Source organism: Meriones unguiculatus, chromosome 14, assembly GCF_030254825.1.
Source record: "Meriones unguiculatus strain TT.TT164.6M chromosome 14, Bangor_MerUng_6.1, whole genome shotgun sequence".
Lineage (NCBI taxonomy): Eukaryota > Metazoa > Chordata > Mammalia > Rodentia > Muridae > Meriones > Meriones unguiculatus.
In genome coordinates this window covers 7,401,027-7,421,919 of record NC_083361.1, presented here as the reverse complement: position 1 = coordinate 7,421,919, position 20,893 = coordinate 7,401,027, and the positions used below count along the sequence as shown (strand labels likewise).

The 20,893-nt window shown below is 46.5% G+C and overlaps 2 protein-coding genes across 2 annotated transcripts in view; both read left to right on the top strand.

Annotated features, from left to right (window-relative positions):
- The first annotated feature begins 346 nt into the window (after window positions 1–346).
- On the top strand, window positions 347–10,271 carry Nudt19 (nudix hydrolase 19). The gene is made up of 3 exons (XM_021642064.2): window positions 347–2,045; window positions 6,224–6,431; window positions 9,868–10,271. The coding sequence occupies exons 1-3, from the start codon at window positions 1,362–1,364 to the stop codon at window positions 10,080–10,082; spliced, it is 1,107 nt and encodes a 368-aa protein (XP_021497739.1). The 5' UTR covers window positions 347–1,361; the 3' UTR covers window positions 10,083–10,271.
- Window positions 10,272–15,640: 5,369 nt separating this feature from the next.
- The window catches only part of Tdrd12 (tudor domain containing 12), a 63,379-nt gene continuing 58,126 nt past the window's right edge, over window positions 15,641–20,893 (top strand). The window contains exon 1 of the mRNA XM_060366722.1: window positions 15,641–15,664. Coding sequence (XP_060222705.1) covers window positions 15,641–15,664 — 24 coding nt within the window. The remainder of the gene's footprint in view (window positions 15,665–20,893) is intronic.

Below are 20,893 nucleotides of genomic sequence, written 5' to 3'. Positions count from 1 at the left end.
ACAACAACAAAAGTCAACTTGAAAAAATGATGATGGCGGCGCACACCTTTCATCCCAGCACTCAGGAGGCAGAGGAAGGCCGATCTCTGGGAGTTCTAGGCCAGTCTGGTCTTCATAGCAAGTTCCCCAAAAGCCAAGGCTATATAATGACACTTTCTCAAAACCGACCAACCAAAACACCCAACCAACCACAGAAATTCCATTTCAGACAGGTGTGGGTCCTCCCGTCTGTAATCCTAGCACTTGGGAGAGTTTGGGACCAGGCTAGCTAGGCTGCCTACCCATTCCAGACCAGTCCCTAAACAAACAAACATTTCCAAGCGGCTCAGCAGAAGAATCTTTTTAAAGAGTTACTTTTTATTTATGTGTGGGTGCCTGTCTGTCTGTTCCTGCATTATGTGGTTGCAGTGCCCACAGAGGCCAGAAAAGGGTGTAAGATCCTTTGGAACTGGAATTACAGGAAATTGTGAACCCCCAGACATGGGTGCCGGGAATTGAATTCAGGTCATCTGCGAGAAGCGGCAAGTTCTCTTAAATGCTGAGCGCTCTCTCTAGCCCCAAGAGTATAACCAAACTCATCCAAAAACCTAACAAATAGGTGATCGATGAGAATGGCATTTGCAAGAGTTGGTGACTGAGAGAGAGCTAAAGGGAGACAGAAACAAGCTGTTCCCCGCAGAGCAGGCATGCTGTTCTTAGAAGAGCAAGTTTTCCAGCCACCTAAAAGTTTATGGGAAAGCTCCTAGGCTACGATTAAACATCTCCCACAAAAAAAAAAAAAAAGGAATCACACTAAGATAATTTTCCAGGGTCTTCAAGTGTCCTGGCAATAAAACCCTTAAGACAAACTGCCCCGATGGACAGAGACTCACCAAAGACATTCAAAACTACACAGCTAACTTGGTGTCTGGTCCACCCATTCCTTCCTTTTGAGCACGGCTCGAGTGAGCTTGCGAAGCTCAGACACCTGATCCTGAAACTTCGTAGTCCAACACCCGTAAAGGTAACAGGCCGGATTACCAACGTAGGGGGCAAAGTCCTAGTCACCTGGGTTTAGTGGGGAAGTAAGGACTCAACTAGATTGCGGGTGCCATTCCACACCCTTCAGCAGTTCTGCTTAACGACCCAGCGCCCTCAGGTGGATCACTCTGTCCCCGTCGCTGGCTGGTGTTGGCAGAATGACCCTGACAGCGCCGCAGGGCCCTCGAGGAGGTGTTCTGGCTCGGGAACCACGCTCCTCCCACACTCAGACGCTCCGGAACCGCGAGGCAGTTCTTTCTCGGGCCCTCAAATTCATCGGGCTTCGGGACCTCACTCCACGATCCGGCCACACGGTAAGGGGCATCTGAAGGTCGCCGGCCATGAGCGGCCCGTTGCGATCCGGCCCGAGCAGCTGGCGCCGGGCGGCCACCGTGATGCTGGCCGCGAGCTGGACCCGCCCGTGCCCCGCCGCCTCTGCGTCCGCCGAAGGCTTCCGGCTGCTGTTCCTCCAGCGCTCGCATAAACAGCGCTTCCTGCCGGGCGCGCACGTCTTCCCGGGCGGCGAGCTGGACGCGGCCGACAGCTCGGCCGACTGGCTGCGCCTCTTCGCGCCTCGGCACACGCCGCCGCGGTTCGGCCTAGGCCCGGCGCCGCCTTCGCGGCACCCCTTTCCGGGGCTGTTCCAGGGCGACGCGGACGGCGCGGCGCTGCCTGATGACGTGGCGGTGCGCATCTGTGCCATCCGTGAGACCTTCGAGGAGGCTGGGGTGCTGCTGCTGCGGCCGCGGAGCTCGGCGCCGGCTCCTCGGGAGCCGGGCCTCGCGCTGCCCCCTCCTCCGGGTCTCGCCGACTGGCGCTCGCGCGTGCGCAGTGACCCGCGCTGTTTCATGCAGCTGTGCGAGCATCTGGACTGCACGCCGGACATCTGGGCGTTGCACGACTGGGGCGGCTGGCTCACGCCGTACGGGCGCAGCAGCCACCGCTTCGACACCACTTTCCTCCTGTGCCTCCTGCGAGAGACCCCGCGCGTGGATATCGACCTGGCCGAGATGGTGGGTTACAAGGTAAGGGGACCGCGGGACCCCCGAGATGCGCGAGCCTTACCCCAGACCAGAGGCGTTCCGATTCTCACCCTACGGATTTCCCTAAGCGTCGACACGGCAGTGCCTCCAGCCGTCTGTATAGGGTTCGCTTTCTTCTGCCGTCTTCATCCCTTCTCACTTTCTCCTTTTTCCCACTCCCTTTCTCTTCTCTTCCTCCCTCTACTTTTTTTTTTTAAATAAAGTCTTTAATAAAGGTTATAGATGAGAGGCCTCTACTGCGTCTTTCGATCTTCCTTCCTTGTATTTGCCCTTCTCCTTTCCTACTTACCGAGACTTGGCTTTCCTTTCCAGGATCTTCTTAGTCTTTGTCCTGCTTTAGCCTGATGATAACCGCCTTGCCGGAGTGGGTGGGTGCCCACGTGGACCGTATTCTCGTCGAACTCGCTCATTGTAGGTGGCATCCTTCTTGCTCTACACCTGTACCGCTTTGCCAGTCTGCTGGCCTTTGCGGACACCCCGAACTTTGGAATGGAGCGAACATTATATTCCGTCTCAGCTCTTTGGAAAGAGGGGAAGACATGATCTATCTCTGAAAGTGAGACGGTGCATTGAAATGCCGTTTGCGGTTCTTGCGTTGGTCAGAGGTCACGAAGGGGTTGAACTTCATTTTGTTACCTACAATCCAGCGATGCCTGCAAAAGGAAAGAGTCGCTCTCCTTTTACTTTCTTTCCCTCCTTTTCTAACCCCTTTCTCCGCCTTCTTGCTCCCTCTCTCTCTGTCTGTCCCTCTCTGTCTCCCTCCCTCACCTTCTGCCCTGCCCTCTCTCCTTTGTCTCACTAACATCAGACACAGCTAGACCTCAGGCTTAGACCCCAAGGTCTTGAGTGTGCCACCACTTCAACTTCATCTTCCTCTATTCAAATGTTTTAAACCTTCCGTTATTTTCTTTTTGTAAAACAGACAAAACGATTTACTTTGAATTGTGTGTCTGTGTGATTAGAAGTGTCTGATCACCTGCAGTTGGAGTTGAGGACGGTTGTAAGCCGTCTTGAGTGGCTGCTGGGAACTGAACTCAGGTCTTCTGCAGGATGGTTTCTCTCCACATCTCGTGGAGCCGTCTCCCTGGCTCCCCTCCCCTTGTTCTCTGTAACTGCAATTACACATTTGTTGGACTGCTGAGTCCACCATGGGACACGGATGCCTCATTCACTTGTTTCAGCCTTTTTCTTTCTGTATTTCATTTGAATAAACTCAATTGCTGGTTTTTGTTTTTTTGAAACAGGGTCTGTCTGTGTATCCCTGGGTGTCCTGGAACCGATTCTGTAGACCACACTGACCTTGAACTCAAGAGCTCTGGCTGCCTTTGCCTCCCAAATGCTGTGATTAAGGGCATGCACCCCCCTACCCAGCTTAATTATTGTTTTTTAGGTTTACACTTGTCTTAGGAAATGTCAACTGTAAATAGTGGAACAGCTGCCCGTAGCTCAAGTCCTAGAGGATCTGATGCCCTCTTCTGGCCTCCACAGGCATACACCATAGGTGGTGCACAAATGTCCGTGCAGGCAAAGCACACACATACAAAGAGTTAAGTATAAATTTAATTTAAAAAAATTTGTCTTTTATCATATTTTTTTCTGTTGTCATGTTGATATTTTCTTTACATCTTTGAACCAACGGGACTGCTGAGAACAGGAGCTAGAAAAGATAGTGTGATTGTCAACTTGTCGCAACCTAGAATTCCTTCCAGGAGCCCCGTGGTGCCAATGCTTATGGTATTTCCATGGCAAAGTGTGCAGAGCCTCCCTGTTTCTCTCGAGCCGCTCACAAAGGCCTTTTTCATCTATGGTTTCCTTTGAAGTACTGTCCAAAGCTTGGGTGTGCTTGCTCAGACTCTTGGGCTTTGTCGCTCTTTTCCTCTGAAGCCACTCCCCTATCCCCGATTCTAGCAGGTCACCAGCTAAGCCATAGCTGTCTCCCTTTAATCCACCTGGTCTCCCTTCTGCTAGCACCTGCTGAGATTGATGGCTTGAATACCCTTTGCTCCTAGGAAAATTGTCCTTGAGCTTCTCTCTCTCTTTTAAAGATTTATTTATTCTGTGTATATGAGTGCTCTAGCTGCATGTATGCCTGCCTGCCAGAAGAGGGCATCAGTTCCCAATAGAGATAGTTGTGAGCCACCATGTGGGTGCTGGGAATTGAAGTCAGGACCTCTGAGTGCTTTTAACCACTGAGCCATCTCTCCAGCCTGAGCTTCTCTTTGAGTCTTTTTTAAATTTATCTTTTTTAAAGAAAGATGTGTGAGTTACAAACCACATTTCCCTGTGCTTGACCTGTCCTGAAGTTTTTGATTGCATGTTAGCATTAGTTTTGAACTTTTTTTATTTTGGGTTTTTTGTTGTTGTTGTTTTGAGACAGGGTTTCTTTGTGTAGTCCTGGCCACGCTTTGTAGACCCCGCTGCCCTGGATCCGCCTGCCTCTACCTCCCCAAGTGCTGGGACTGTGGCACTGCGCCAGGTTTAGCATTTGTTTTTAAGTTGTTGAATGCTGGGTTTTGTTCTGCTCCTTTCAGTGTTGCACTTTTGCTGGCTGGCAGTTAAGTTTTTAGAGATGGACTTTATCTTTTTGAGGTTTATTTTAAATGGCTGTTTATTCGGAGCTCGTGGAGCTGTGATTGCATTGGGTGACCTTCTCTGGTCATTTTGAAGGCGCTCCTTACATTCAATTAAGGCATTCCCACTGGCAGGAATACAGTGCTGGGGAAAATTGGGGAAAAAATCTTGCCTCCAAGAAAGCATGAAAACTTTAGTCAGAAACCTTCCTGGTGGTTGCTCTTTCCTCAGTCATTGTGCACTATTGCAGAAAAGAGTCGTTATAGGGCTAATAATGTTTATTATTTGCCTCGTAATTATTACAGCGGTATTACCTAACTCGCTGTCATAATCAATAAAGACACGGAAGCCTGTTAGCTTTGAGATTTGCCTTGCTTCACCTTGGGCTGGGCAGATAAAATTTCACCTGTGCTATCTCATTACCTCCGAGCCCCCTAGCCCATGCCATCTGCTTTAATGAACATTCCTATCTGGACTACTTCCCACCCATAATCCCAAAATTCTTGCTTATATTCTCCATCTGGGCCGTTCCTTTCCACGCCGGCCACATGGTTCTTTTTCTATCCCACGGCAACTCTGCTTTCTCCTCTCTCCTCCACCTTCCTCCTCCTCCTCACAATCCTCTCTCCTGTAGAACCTTCGCCCTGCCCCAGTCACCTTTGCCTGGGCGTGTCAGCATTTTATTGGCCAAACTGGAAGGCAAGGTTTACAGCCTCTATGGGAGTACTTAAGTGTCTGCTTTAAAAAACAGCAGGCAGATGGGGGGGGGCGGTGGAGAGGGAGCAACTACCATTAGAATAAATAGCACCAGACCAACCCCCAACAGTGCACAGGCAAGGAGTTGGTAGAGTCCTGGGGTTCAGTTCTGTGTAGATTTTCCTCAAGTACACTGTTCACCAAATACTACCCTGTGTGAGCCTCCCAAATTTTGGTCTGTGTCTGCTCCCGTCAGTAAGAATGTTAGATGCGGGTGTCCTGTGGTGGCGCACACCTTTATTCTATTAAGCTCTTGTGAGCAAAAGGGGTTTTGGAATAATTGTTATTATTTTGTTAATTATCATTAATATCTTAATTAGCATCTGATAATTGTTGATACATATTATTTAATAATTGTTAACATTTTTAATAAGTATTATTACTTAATACTATTTGGTTGATATTATTTCTGTTCGTTAACAAGCGTGCAGATGACCATGGAGTCCAGAAGAGAGCGTTGGATTCCTTAGAACTTGAGTTATGGGTGGTTGTGAGTTGCCCAGCGTGGGTGCTGGGAACCCAACTCCGGTCCTCTGGAAGAGCAGCAACTGCTTTTGCCCACTGAGCGCTCCAGCGTCTAGTTCTTTCTTTGCGAGACAGGAGCTCACTCTGTTACCGAGGAGGGACCTCAGCTGCTGGACTCAAGCAGTTTCTCTGCTCCGGCAGTACAGTAGGTGTAAGGCAGGGTCGAGGCCTCTGAGTGCCCTCACTGCCTGGGAGAGATCCGGCGAGGCCTCTTAGGTCATTTTTCAGGTCACGTGGATCGTGTATCTCCACCCGGCTGCTGGCTGCCGACTGACTGGTCTCACAGCTTCTTCCCTTGTCTCCTACAGTGGGCATCCCCGACCGAGGCAACCGAACAGTTACAAACACAGAAAATGTTGCTGGCGCCCCCTCAGTTCTATGAAGTGAGAAGACTTGAAAACTTTGTTTCTTTCTCCGATCTGTGCAGATTTTGTTCAGATTGCCTGCCGGAAGGAGCTGAGAAGTGGCTGCCGATCATGCTCTCCACAGCTGACGGCTCCATCAACCTTCTCCCGGGTGAGTGAGGGAAGGGCCGGTGTCCTGAGTACTCACGTTTGGTACCTAGGCTGCCTGGCTTCGCCGCCCAGCAGAGACAGGAGTTACAACCTGCTTTATATCCTGGGCCTGTGTGTGGGACCAAGCTATGGCTTTAGGCCACATGTGCCCCCTGATAGCTCCGAACGCCGCCATCTACTACAAAATCATAAGCTTCCTTAAACCCTTGAGGGATGTTTTGTTGATTTTTTTAATTTTTCTAAGAATTTACTTTTACTTTATGTGCATTGGTGTTTTGCCTGCATGTATGTCTGTGTGAAGATGGCAGGTCCTGGAATTAACAGTTGTGAGCTGCCATGTGGATGCTGGGAATTGAACCCCGGTCCTCTGAAAGAGCGGTCAGTCCTCTTAACCACTGAGCCATTTCTCCAGCCCATTTTGTTTTTTGTTTTTTTTTTTATTTTAAATTTTTGTTGTTGTTCAGCCGTGGTTCTCAGGCATAAACTTTGTAATGTCAAGATATTTCCTGGTACTAATTAAAAGAAGGTCAAAGTGGCCCAGCATGGTGGCACATGCCTTTAATTCCAGGACTTGGGAGACAGAGGCAGGAAGATCTCTGTGAATTAGAAGTCATCCTGGTCTACAAAGTGAGTCCAGGACAACCAGGACTATTACACAAAGAAACCTTGTCTAAAAAAAAATAAAAAATCAAAGGGGGAGGGGGAAAAAAGGTCAGAGTCATAAAAATACATATTTCTAGTTTCACTCTGTTCCTATGACAAATACCATGACCAAAAGCAAGTTTGTGGAGGAAGGATTTTATTTTAGATCACGGGTTTTGGTCCATCACTGTGGGGAGCTAAGAGGCAGGAACTCGAAGGCAGGCTTTCAAGCATTACACACGGCACTGCTTCCAGCCAAGCAAGTTCTGCACGCGCAGTTGGGTCAGGAAGGGCTACACTTAGCGAGCTTTCTTATTGAGTCCCGGACTCGCTGACTAAGGAAGGGGCTGCCCACAGTGGGCTGCCCACCCCTCCATCAGATAACAAGCAGGTTAGTCCTTCCACAGGCCAGTATGATCCGGGCAATCCCTCAGTTGAGACTCTTTTTCTCAGAGGACTATAGTCCTGCCTTCATTACCCCTGTTCCGGGATCAGAGGTGTGCCACCAAAGTTTTAGTTTTATTATAACTAAAAATTCTGAATTTAGAAACATGCATATATGTAGACATGTATATTTTTTTCTGGACATCGTCAAAATTCTTTTCTCATGTGTTATCGCACTTTTACGTTTTTATTTTATGGGAACTTGTGAACTGTCAGCTTGTTTGAATTAGGGAATTTGCTGGTCAGTTACTGTTTGTCAAACTGATTTGTGTTGTGGCAGGCACTGCGTACGACCTGTCATAGTTTGTATATCCCTCTTTGGTTCCTGATGAAATTTGTTAATAACCCTATGGAAGAACAGTTTAGCAAGCTTTGTTTCTTAAGATTTGTTTTTATTTTATGTGTGTGTTTGCCTCCATGTGCGTATACACCCCACTAATGTGCCTAATATCCACAGAAGAGGGCATTGGATCCCCTGGAACTGGAGTTACAGTGATAGTGTGCTGCAGTGTGGGTCGTGGGAACTGAACTCACGTCCTCCGGAAGAGCAGCCAGTATTCTTAACCCCTGAGCCATCTCCCCAACCCCTAGGAGTTTTGATACAAATGATATTAAATCTGAATTAAGTGAGTGATTGAGATATGGCTCAGTAAGTACTTGCTGTGTAAACACAGCATGTGAATTCATATGGCCAGTACTCACATTAGAGGCCAGCCTGTGGTCATTGTAGTCCCGGCTGAACAGGTAACTACGGGAGATCCTTGGGGCTTCCTGGCCCGTGAGTCTCACTAAATGAATGAGTTCCAATTTTGGTGAGAGTCCCTGCCTCAAGGGAAAAAAAAAAAAAATAATAATGTTGAGAGTGATGGAGGAAGGGCCTCAGTGTCATCTGTGACAACTTCTGGCCTCCACGTCTGCACAAGTAAACAGTAAACAGAAGAAAAATTTTAAAATAAGGAAAAAATAGATTAAGATGATCAGAACAAACCCTTATGAAAACATCAAAAGTGCTGTTATTAAAGCAAATATTAATGTTAATGTTTAATAGGCTAAAGAGAGTCACGAAGTAGTCCAAAACTTTCAGATCTTTTGGCTGGACGTGAGAGTTGATGGAGTGCTCGCCTCCCTTGAATCAAGGCCTCAGTTTTATTAATTCTCAGTGCTGCTGAAATATGATAAAAGAATTATAGTTCATGATGGAGATACTATAGGCATCAATTAAAAAAAAATCTTACAGAGCTGGAGAGAAGGCTCAGAGGTTAAGGTTAAGAGCATTGCTTGCTCTTCCAGAGGTCCTGAATTCAATTCCCAGCAACCACATGGTGGCTTGCGATCTGGTGTCCTCTTCTGGCGTTCAGGTGTACATGCAGGCAGAACATTGTATACATAATAAAACAAATCTTAGAAAAGAAAAAGAAAACCACACTTTAAAAATATCTTATTTATTTTATGTATGAGTGCTCTATCTGCATGTATGCCTGCACACCAGAAGACAGCATCAGAGTCCAGTAGAGATGGTTGCTGGGAATTGAACTCAGGACCTCTGGAAGAGCAGACAACGCTCTTATCTGATGCACCATCTCTCCAGCCCATTCATCAGTTTTGATAGTGTGAGGGCCTGAGTTTGGATCCCTTGAACTGGTGCAGAGAGCCAGGCCTAGTGGCAGGCCCTGTAATCCCAGCATTGTAACAGCAGGATGGGAAGCCGTGACAGGCAGATCCCTGGAAGTTCATGGGCCAGCTATCCTGCCCCAGTCGGTGAAATGCCAGGCTAGTAAGAAACCCCATCTGAAACAAGAGGTGGAATGTTCTGGAGGAACACGTGGGATTGTCCTCTGGCCTCCGTTGAGTCCTCATGCTTGCCTGTAGTTGTGCACACACTCGGTAGAGGAAGAGACCCCAGTCTCTCTCTCTCTTTAAAAACATAAAACCGGGCTAGAGAAAGTCGCAGTGGCCAGAGGCTGTGCTGTTTTTCTCTCCCAGAGGATCTGAATTCAGTTCCCAGTATCCACCCACCTCAGGCAGTATACATGCACACAGATACCCACAAATAGATTAATAACAAAATAATTTTTTTTTTCCCAAACAGGATATCCCTGTGTTGCCTTGACTGTCCTGGACTCACTTTGTAGACCAGGCTGGCCTCGAACTCAGAGATCTGCCTGCCTCTGCCTCCCCAGTGCTGGGGTTACAAGCCTGCACCACCATGCCTGGCAAGAAAATAAATTTAAAAATAAAGTAGCAACAAGAAAAACAGCAACTAGTTGCCAACATCGAGCACATACAAAAAGTCCTGCTTTACGTCATTAATAGGTCGTGCCTTGTGGAAATGAATTTTTACTATTTTTCAGGAGATGAGCTGTATGTGAAAGACTCAGACTTCTTAGAGAAGAGTATGTCTACTGACAAAAAGACTGAAGAGATTTTGAAGGAAGGCAAGGTGGTTAACCGAGTTGTGTTTCATGGTCTCCAATGCTGTGAAATCCACGTGAATCTTCCATCCACGAATAAGCACCTGTACCCCAAGACCTACATCATGGATAAGAGCCATGCTGCACGCTTGTAAGGTGTTCTGCTTATGGACTGCTATAAGGAGGAGTGGCTGAACTTGTCTACAATCTAAGGAATACTAAATGCACAATGAGCTGTTTCTTGTGTCATGTGCATTGTGGGAGCATCTGCCATTCTTCAAATGGCACAGCACGCCACAAGTATAAAATATATGAAGTATTAAAGATCTTGTTACCAAGCAAAACATTTTCACAATGGTTGTTTTATTAGCTTAACATTTAAAGAGGGGTCTCCTGCCATCTTCTAACCATCCCATGTATTAGCAGGTTTCCTGGTATGCTGTGGAGACTGAGCCCTGTATCTCTCAGACTTTCTGTAGGAGCTAATGCAGCTAATTAGGCAGTGTTAGAGTTCAGATGGGAGGTGTCCCCACATCTCTAGCTACCCTAGCTGGTGGCACTGTTTTGGCAGGTTGTGAAAACCACGGGCTGAGTTTTAGCTGAGGTGGTGGGTGTTCCAGCAGAGTTGAATCTCTGGTTCCTGATGTGGGGAGGTGAGAGCTGGCGGCCTCAGATTTCTGCCTTTATGACTGTCGCATGTTTCTTTCAGGCCTTTGATCATAGTAAGGAAAAGTGTTAACACAAATAAACAGTGATTGAGACAGATACTCAGCTGGATAATTTATGTACAGTATTTAAAACCAAATGGCATTCATTTCAACATCCAAATCTTATTTTGTATTACTCTTATTTATGTGGGTATGCACATGCACCCGTGTGCACACACGAGCACACACACACACACACACACACACACACACACAAGTGCATCCTGTGGAGCATGTGTGGAGAGCAGAGAATGCCTTACAGGACTGTGTGTGGGTCCTGTGGATTAAGCCCAGGTCGCCAGCTTTGCTTGGCAAAGATGAATTTCAATCTGCATCTGAAACTATAACAAAAACATATTCTCCTAACATTTCTATGTTTAAAAGAACAAACAAACAAGAATTCTCACTATATTTCCCCCTTCCTGTTTTAAGCCATTAATCATTATGTGTTTAGTGAGAAATTATAAACAGACATTTTCAAGGAAATAAGTGCTTCCCTCTTCTGCCTTTTGAAAAGCTCCTGTCATCCTCCTCCGTCACAGTGTCTGAGCCCTTTTGTTCTCCTTTCCAGCTCTGCTTCCAACTCTACCCGCACTTTTTCCAACTGTGCAGCCAACTGTGAAATCCCTTCAAAAACGAGAGACTATCGTGACCCTTTTGGTTGTCCCATTTCATCCAGTTTGTTGATGTTTCTCAGATTCTTTCATTTCCAACTGGGAGCAAAGTGGAGGGGGAGAGGAGGCACACAGGACAGACCTAGTGGTAGCAGCCACAGTAAACTCTGCTGAAGTGAGATAGTCATCCCTTTGTCTCCTGCTGTTTCCTCTACAGCATTTGTAATCAGGTTTTCCATTCTGCCTAGCCACATGCCTGGGCACCACTTGTAGCCTGATTTTTTGGCTACAATAAAGTAACCCAATAAAGGGTTCTTTTATCTACCTCCCTACACGACCCCTATTCCTCCCAAGCCCCTAACACTGGGTAGGAAAGAAAGAAGGTTAGAGGGGAAAGGAGCTCCATACTCCCTGGTAATTAGAGGCATCAAATACCTTGGGACAAATTTGATCTTTTTCATCAGGGTATCTCCAACTAGCAATCCAGCAACCAGCAATAGCAGCAGGGTGGGGAGCAGCAGCCTCTCAAGAGTCCCCACAATTCCAAACATAAACCATCGTCAACTGCCAAAATCATGCCCCTGCCAGAGCACAGGACAAATTCTAGTCGGCTGCTGTGCACAATCTGAAGAAGCCTCATAGTCCACACCTGGGATTAAAACAAAAACATATTACCATAATGCTTCTGTGCAAAAAAAAAGAATTCTTAGTACAAAGATGAAGGAAGCCATGACCCTGGCCACCCGCCTAACGGAAGTCCCAAAGTTAGTGCCAAGCCCACCAAATAGCCTCCGATCCTAAATGGCCAATTGTGTTAAAAGTCAAACTATCCATCAATGAAAAATTGCCCTGTTGCTGTTGCCAAAGTCTGCCTATGTTTGAATGTGTAAAAACCCAAAGCTTTTGTTCCTCTGGGTCGCCTCTCCTCACGGTGCCCAATGGCCCAAGAGCGCTGGCTTCAATAAACCTCTTGCTGTTTGCCTCGATCTTGGTCTCTGTGTCTCTCTCGAGGGTCTTCCCCGGTAACCTAGGACTCCCTCGAGCCTTACAGTACCAGCCAGTGTAACCGAACCAGTGAGCACCGGGTTCACAGAAAGACCCCGTCTGTAAAGCAAAGTGGATTAGCCCCAGCTCCGCCTCACTGTTTGAGATTAGCTCTAGCCTTCATCAGAGAAGCCTCTTATTGCAAAAACCAACATCCGGCCAAAGTGCAGAGGACAAGAGCTGATGCTGAGCTTGGCCCTAAGTGGGACATTTGCAACACCCTCTCCAAGGCTCAGACATTGTGGAAGAGGGGCAGAGAGACTGCAAGAGCCAAAGAATGCGCAGCAAAACCATGTCTTTTGGACATGACATTACCATCACGCTCATGAACTCACTGCAACTGTGGTTCTCTGCACAAGACTTTATAGAACTCACAGCGATCCGCCTGCCTCTGCTAGGATTACAGGCCTGTCAGCATCTCATCACTGATGGGGAGGGGCCCCTCCTGGGGGGACTACTGGCAGTCACAGGTTGCTGGACAACATGGTGTCATTTTCTTCAGCAGTGCCCATCCACCAAGTAAACTCAGTGGGTCTCACCCAAAAACACAAGAGAGGAGGAGAAGGGCTTGTTGGGAAGAGGGGTTTCAATGAGAGAGAGAGGAGGATGGGAAAGGAATAAGGATTAAAATGACTAAAACTCACTGCATATGTTGCAGTGGCTAATTTTGCTTGTCAGCCTGACAGGAAAAGGGAGTTGCCTGAGGAGTTTCCTCCCTCAGTAGGCTTCAGGCACGTTGGCAGGCAGTCTCCTGGTTGCCTGTTGGTGGATGAAGGCCCATCCCACTGCTGACAGTGCTGGTCCTAAGCTAGCTAATGAGTAAGCCAGCAGCCAGGGAAAGCGAGCCACTAAGGCGCGTTCCTCCATGGTCTCTGCTTTCATTCCTGAGTTGAGTTCCTGCCTCGATTTCCCTCAGTGATGAATATGTGTAACCCATGAGCCAAACAAACCATCTCTTCCCCCAAGTTGCCCTGGGCCATGTTGTTTATCGAAGTAACAGAAAGAAAGCAAGAACTTACCTGTATGAAACGGTCAAATAAATAAAAAGACGTGGAAAAAGGTGGAAAGCAGTAAGAGGAAGACGGCCCAAATATCAACCTCTGGCTGCCACACACACACACATCACATACATGCAATTGCACACACACGAACATCTACACACGTTCATGCACACATGCACACACAGAGAATGTGCCAAGTGAGTATATGGTTATTAATTATACCTATAATTTCAGAACTTGAGAGGCTCAGTCAGGAAGGATGCTGAGTTTGAGGCTAGGCTAAAGCTAGCTTGGTCTATAGAGTAATTTCAAAGTCTGACTGGGATAGAGAGTGAGACCCTGCCCTAATAACAAAGAACGCATAAACAAAATAACTAGATTTTAAGGAACAAGAAGTGTTACAAACATTTGCAACCAGTGATGGGATATCTGGACAATGATGTAAAATGCTGGTAGGGGTATGTGCTTAGTAATAATTCTATATCTGTCTCCTATAAAAGCTGTAGAAATAACCATTTATATGTACGCTCTGAAAATCCTCTGTCTCTGAAAAAAAGTCACAAATACGAATTCCATAGATAACTGAAAGGTTAACTTAAGTTTTTTTGTTTGTTTGTTTGTTTTAAATAAAACACCTATATTTTGTGTGTGTGTTTATGTGTACCTGTTTGTGCTGGTACCCACAGAGGCCAGAACGGAACACTTGATCCCTTAGCACTATAGTTACTGGTGTTTGTAAGCAACCTAATGTGGGTGCTGGGATCCTAACGTGGGTCCTCTGAAGAGCAGTAAGCATTCACTTTATTTATTTTGAGACAGAGTTTCTCTGTGTAGCCTTGGCTGTCCTGGATTCACTTTGTAGACCAGGCTGGCCTCAAACTCACAGAGATCCGCCTGCCTCTACCTCCTTGGGTGCTGGGATTGCAGGCCTGCACCACCACTGAAAAATTGTTTTAAAACTCAATCCTGCAGCGTGGGACCTAGTCAAAAGAGAAAGTGATTGTCCTGCACTGCAAACCAAGAGAAGCCTGTTTCCTCCCACCTTCCTACCTGAGCCTTGTGGAATCAACCACGTGTGTGGTGTTTTTTCCCCCTGTCTTTTTTTTGGTCTTTTACCCTCCCGATGCTTACTAAGTAGAAGGGGCTTGCTGGTCATCAAGCCCCAGGGATCTGCCTGTTTCTTCCCTTTCAGCGCCAGGATTGCACCAGCTTTTGAAAAATGGAACCCGAGGATTGACTTGGGTCCTGCAAGTATGTGGCAACAAGCACTTTCCCCATTGAACTCTCTCCAAGCCTAAAACTGGATGCCATGTGCTTGTTGTTTTGCAAACACATGACCCCCTTTCCTTCAGTTTCCACACTTTCTCTTTGCCATCTTGATTCCCTTACCAGATGATTACAATTGAATACAAACTCAAGCCAAAAAAAAAAAAGTTTTTTTTTGTTTTTGTTTTTTTGTTTTTCAAAATTCAACCATCAAATAATTCTTTTGTAAAACTGTTTGGGTAGGTAGAGTCACGGTTCCTTTAATTGTAACGGGCTATTACTCCACTTCCTTCTTTGTCGACGATGCCCGAGAGAGCACTGATAGCTACCCTTCCCTTTCCTTCTGTGTGTCCTTTCCTTCATAGCGTGACCACATGTAACTTAGAACCACTATCTCAGCCTGTCCTAATACGAGATGAGAAAAATTGGCACTTTAAAGAACCCCCATGATGCCACAACAGTAAAATACAGGTGTGTGCAGAACCTGGCTCAGGAGGTGGGGGGCCTTTCCCGGAATGCGGTCAGGTGGAAATGATGCTGGGAAGCCACAAGACCCGGATGGCTAATTAGGAGACCTGGATGGCTAATTAGGAGACCCCAGCATAGCTGCAAACCAAAGTCAGGTACTGATATAGGAGAGAGCCGACGCAAGTGCTGGGATAGAGGAGGGAAGCTGGCCCGAGACGAGTGGAGAGCAGGGCTTCCTGGCAGACAACACTGCTGAAGACTTGGCTTGCAGGCAGCTGCTCCATCCTCGGGGGACCAGTAAGGCCCTGGACAGGTGAATCCTGTAGTTCCCCGCCCCGCCTCAGGGCGGCGCTGTGCGCAGCCAGGCCGTTATCCAGGCGGTTGGCACGCAGGGGCTTTCTAGCTCTCTCGAGCCCTGTGCGCAGGCGCGGCGTGAGCGCGGGCCGTTAAGGGTGCGTGCGGGCACACGAAGCCTTGCGAAGGCTGCTAGCGTGCGGGCCTCAGGCCTTCTTTGTCTGGTGAGGGACGCTCGCTCCCACTCGGTGCGCTGCTGTCTTCCGGCCTGTGTGGCGTGAGCTGCTCTGTGAGAGAAGGACGAGGACTTGCCTGCGGGATGCTCGAGGTCCTGGTCCTGAAGGTGAGGGGCGCCCGAGGCCTTCCTCGAGGAACCTTCCCCATGTGCGGCTGCCATCTTGGCTCGGAAGCCCGGGTGCCCTAGGCTCGCCTTCAGAGCAAGCGAGTGACGCAGTTGCACGCCCTGGTTGCAGATGGCGGTGGCAAATGCATTTAACACACTTAAGCTAGCCGATATATGAACTGGGCTCAGTGTAGCATGCAAGAATGTCGCAGTGAGTTCTGGGCCAGCCTGGGCTACACAGCGAGGACCTACCTCATCAACACCACCTCCCACAATGGAGTGTTCATTGGTGAACTGACCAACAGATCAGTTTAATTGTAACAACTGACTTTATTTATGTAAACTTTGCAATCTTGGGATAGTCACACATTGATTTGTGTGTGTTACCTGTGTTGGGAGTACATGTGTCTTGGTGCACGTATAGAGGTCAGAGGACAGCTGACCTGGACCTGAGGGTTGAACTCAGTAGTCAGGTCTGTTGGTAAGCACCATTTACTGAATCGTCTGACTAAATAATAAATAAGCCCGGCTTATTCTAACTAAATTGGTTTATTTTAGGGCTAACTAATAGGGCTTATTCTAACTAATTGGTTTATTTTAAGCAAGCTCTGTAGCCCTGGTTTGCTTGGTACTCCCTTTGTAGACCAAGAGGGCTTTGAACTTACAGAGATCTACCTGCCTTTGCCTCTCCAATGATGGAATCAAAGCTGTGTCCTGCCACACTCAGCATGTCAAGTGTCTTTTAAAAATTATTTTCTTATTATGTGTCTCTGTCTGGATATAAGCACATCAGTGCAGGTACCCTCGGGGCTGGGGTTCCAGGAAGTTGTGAGCCAACCAAGGTAGGTGCTGGGAACTGATGAGAACTGAATTTGGGTTCTCTGCAAGAGCAGCCAGCCACTCTTCACCACAGAGCTGTCTCTACGCCCATCAGTCATCTTTTCGTGTGGTTATTGGCCCCTGTATTAGCTTCACTGGAAAAATGCTGTTTCAGGTCCTCGGTTCGTTTTTGAAGTGGTGTGGTTGTTGAGTTGAGTCTTGGACGTTCTCCTTAGGTTCTGAGTATCAGTCCCTTACCTGAGAAGCCATCTGCAGCACACTCTTCCATGGTGTGCTGGTTACTTGGAATTGACCCAGCCTAGGATCACCTGGGAAGAGCGGCTCAATTAGGAATCGCCTAGAGCAGGATGGCCTGCGGACATGAGTGTGTGGTGGTTTTGTTAATTGCTGTGGGGAGGCCCAGCCCATTTGAGGGCCTTCGAATGCTTTGGGCCTGGCATCCTGGGTTGTATAATTAAAGTTATCGGAGTGCAAGCCAGCAAGGATCTAGGTCTTTTGTCTTCACTCTGCTCTTGACTGGATGTGATGGCTTCTCTTCCCTGCAGTATGAGCCACCGCTTGGAATTGGAAACCAGATAAGCCCTCTCCTCCCTTACGTGGTCTTTGGTCAGGGTCTTTTATCACAGCAACAGAAAGGAATCTAGGATGCATGGTTCACTGTTACATTCATAGACATAAAATACAATTTTGATAAGCTTAGTAGTTCATTTTTTTGCCGGAGCCAGCCAGCAGAGTCGAACGGTTCTTGAGTCGGGAGTGAGGATTAATATTAATAAAATAAACACACAGCACACAGGAAACATTTTTAAAGGTCCAGACTCGACAGCCACAGCAAAAGGCAGGCTGCTGCAGCAAGCAGCAAGTCTCAAGTCTCTGCCTCCAGCCTTCTGACCTCTTTATTTGTGAGGAGTTACTTTTAGCCAGTAAAACACCTCAGAACAATAGGTTAATTGGCACAAGGAGCCTGAGGAAGAGGTGTGACCCTCACAAGCTATCCCACCTGCTGTCACAAACAAAAGGAGATGGACTTGCAAGTTCTTCTCTGCCATTAGTAAAGGCCTCCTAAAAGCCATCTCTCCGCCGAGATTTAAATATCAAAGCAGGCTGCTGGAGTCACAGCTCCCGACAATTTTTTCTTTTGTTGTATCATAACCAAGCAGCCAATGCCAAATACAACATAAGGCTTTTGTATTATTTACTTCTAAGGGTTTTGTGTCAGACATCCTGCAATTAGGCCTTTGATACATTTTGATTTCGTTTTCTTTTTTTTTTTTTTTTTTTTTTACTGTATGGGTGCATTCATGTTAATTATGAGGAGGCATGTGCCATGGCATACATGTGAAAGTTGTAGAGTTAATTCTCTTCTTACATGTTTCAGAGCATGAACTCAGGTTGCCAGGCTTCCCCAGCAAGTGCCTATACCCTCTGAGCCATCCTGCCAGCCCCTTGAATTAATTTTTCTATATGATGCTAACTAGTAAGTTCATTCTTTGGAATGAAATATTCAGTTTCCCAGTAACGTTTTTGGAAAGACTATCATTTCCCCATGGAATGATTTTGGTGCCTTTGCCAACTATTATTGGGTCACATTGTCAAGTAGGTGGCCCTGGGATTTTTACTCTTCTGGTCTGTGTGTCTGAATTATTATAGCACCACACTGTTTTGATTATTGTGGGTTTGTAGTAAGGTTTGGAAATCTGGCATGAGTCCCTCTAGCTACTTTTGTTTTGATACACTGCAGCTGAGACTGGTTTCCACCTTCTATAGCCTGATGGGCTATGGGATTACAGGCACACACTACCATGGTCAGTTTTAGGTAGTGCTGGGGATTGAACCTTGGACTTACATAGCTCCAATACTAAAAAAAAAAAAAAAATTAGTATTTGATAATGATAAGAATTGAATCTCACTATGTAGCTCTGGCTTGCCAGGGACTAATTGTGTGGATCAGGCTGCCCTTGAACTTAGGAAGAGCTGTCTCCCTGCTGAGAGTGCTGTGCTCCAGAGGTGTGAGCTCTGCCTCTCTTGTACTTGACTCAGTTTCTTTTATCATAATTTTATAATTTTCACTGTGCTTTTAGTATTTTTATAGACTCCTTAGGATTTTCTGCATAGAAAGTCATGCTTATAAAAACTGGCAAGTTTATATTTTTGTTCAGTTTTCCTGACAGTCTTGTCTTACAGTGTTATCTAGTACACTCCAGCCAGTGTTAAATGAAGCAGCGTGTACATCACTATTAGAGTTTTATTTCCTATGTTTCACTTCCTGTCCTTTAACATAGATCCCATTGGTAAATACAGCTGGGTGTTGTGGCACACTCTTGTAAACCCTCTTGTAAGCACTCAGGAGAAAAAAAAACTGTGCTCTAGCAGGTTTGACGCTAGCTTGAGCTATGTGAGTTCCTAGCTAAGATTCTGTAGACACTTACTATAACCATCTGGCCTTCAACTTCTTGAGCATACTGTAAGAGCTACTCTCAAGCCCTTGCCAGTTGAGCATCTAAGCAGCCTGGGTTCCCTCCCTTCCTCCTTTTCTAGGAGATAGCTCTGGACCTTGAGATATTAGATGGGTGTGCACCACTGAGCTATATTCCCCGGCCTGGGGTCACTCTCTAGTGAATGTGTTATCTTGGCTATGTGTCATAGTTTATCCCATCCTGATTATATTCAGCATGAAGGTGATATCTCTGCTATTATGTGACTGCATAATCTGCAGTTACCAAAATCAGAATGACTGCTGTCTTCTTCCCCCAATTATTATAAAAACATTCAAACAGCCAAGCATGGTGGTGCACACCTTTAATCCCAGCACTTGGGAAGTGGAGGCAGGTAGATCTTTGTGTTATGTGGCCAGTTCCAGCCCAGCCAAGATACATAGTGAAATCTGGTCTTAAAAAAATCATAATCCCAGCACTTGGGAGGCAGAGGCAGGTGGCTCTCTGAGTTTGAGGCCAGCCTGGTCTACAGAGCAAGATCCAGGACAGCCAGAACTACACAGAGAAACCCTGTCTCAAAACAACCAACAAAATCAAATATTCAGAAGAGTAGAAAAATACTAAAGCAAACACTCGTATTTCTGCCCTCTGATGTGTAGGGTGAGGTAGGGTACACTTTTTAAAAATCAGTGGTAGTTTTAACTGATGTCTTTAATTTAAATTTAACTTTTTTCATTTTTTTAGCTTATTTCTAAAAATGGTACTTCTGTGGAGTTTTTAACTTTTATATGTGTGGTGGTGTGACTAAGGATGGCTTTCACAGGTTCATAGATTTGAATGCTTGGTCCCCAGGGACTGGTACTATTTGAAAAGATTGGGGGTGGTTTGGCATGGTTGGAGAAAGTGTGTCAGTAGGAGTCTCTGAGGTGTTCAGAAGCCCAAGCCAAGCCCAGTTGCTCTCTGCCCCTGTTACCTGGCGATCTGGACGTAGAACTCTGAGCTACTTCTCCAGCACCATGTCTATCTGTGTGCCACCATGCTTCCTGCCAAAGGCTGGGACATGGTGGCTGTGGGCACTCCGATGAAGCAGCACCAGCTAGGCAGCCAGCAGAATCTCAGTGAGTTCATTATGTACAGCAGGTGAATGAGGAACCCGTAGTCTCAACAGGAGTCTTTGTAGGGGAGCTGTCTGGGGTTGTAGTCACCCAGTGGAGAAAGTGTAGGTGATAGGTTTTCACACACTGTCAATGTCAACAGAGGAAGGCTTGCTAATTCCTCTGGGTCTGAGCCTTGGTTTCCTTGACATGCCTGTGCCAACAATACACATTCACATAGGATCTTACCTGCTCCCTATAGACTCACTCAGGGCTTCCGTGGCTCCCCACACTCATGTTCTTGGTGTTTTCTTTTTTGTTTTGTTTTGTTTTCTTTCATAAAAACAGGTTCTAAACACTGTCTATAACTTACTTGTTTGTGTCATGTATATTTTTTAAATATTGAAGATCAAGGGCGTCTTTTTGCGTTTTATGGGGGCAGAGTTTGGCTTTGAATTTGCAATCCCTCTGCCTCAGCCCCCTGAGTACTGCCATTACACATGTGTGTCACTGTGCCTGGTGCCCTCTTTGCCTTTTGAGTTGTACACATAATTGAAAATTGCTTGCCTCTTCTTGTTAGTGCATTTTCAGATATTATCTTCAATCAGACCTTTTTTGTTTGTTTGTTTTTGAGACAGGATCTCACTTATAAAGCTCTGGCTTTTCTGGAACTCACTGTAGATGAGGCTGGCATCAAACTCAGGTGAATGTGCCACCCTGTTGCCTTCATTTAAGACAAAGGTGCTTGTTAAGGACTTGTTAGATCACTTACGTTAGAAATATTTACTGTATTTTAAGGCTTTATATCCTATGACTCTACTTTTAAATCATACATTGTTTTGTCTTCTTAAAATATTACA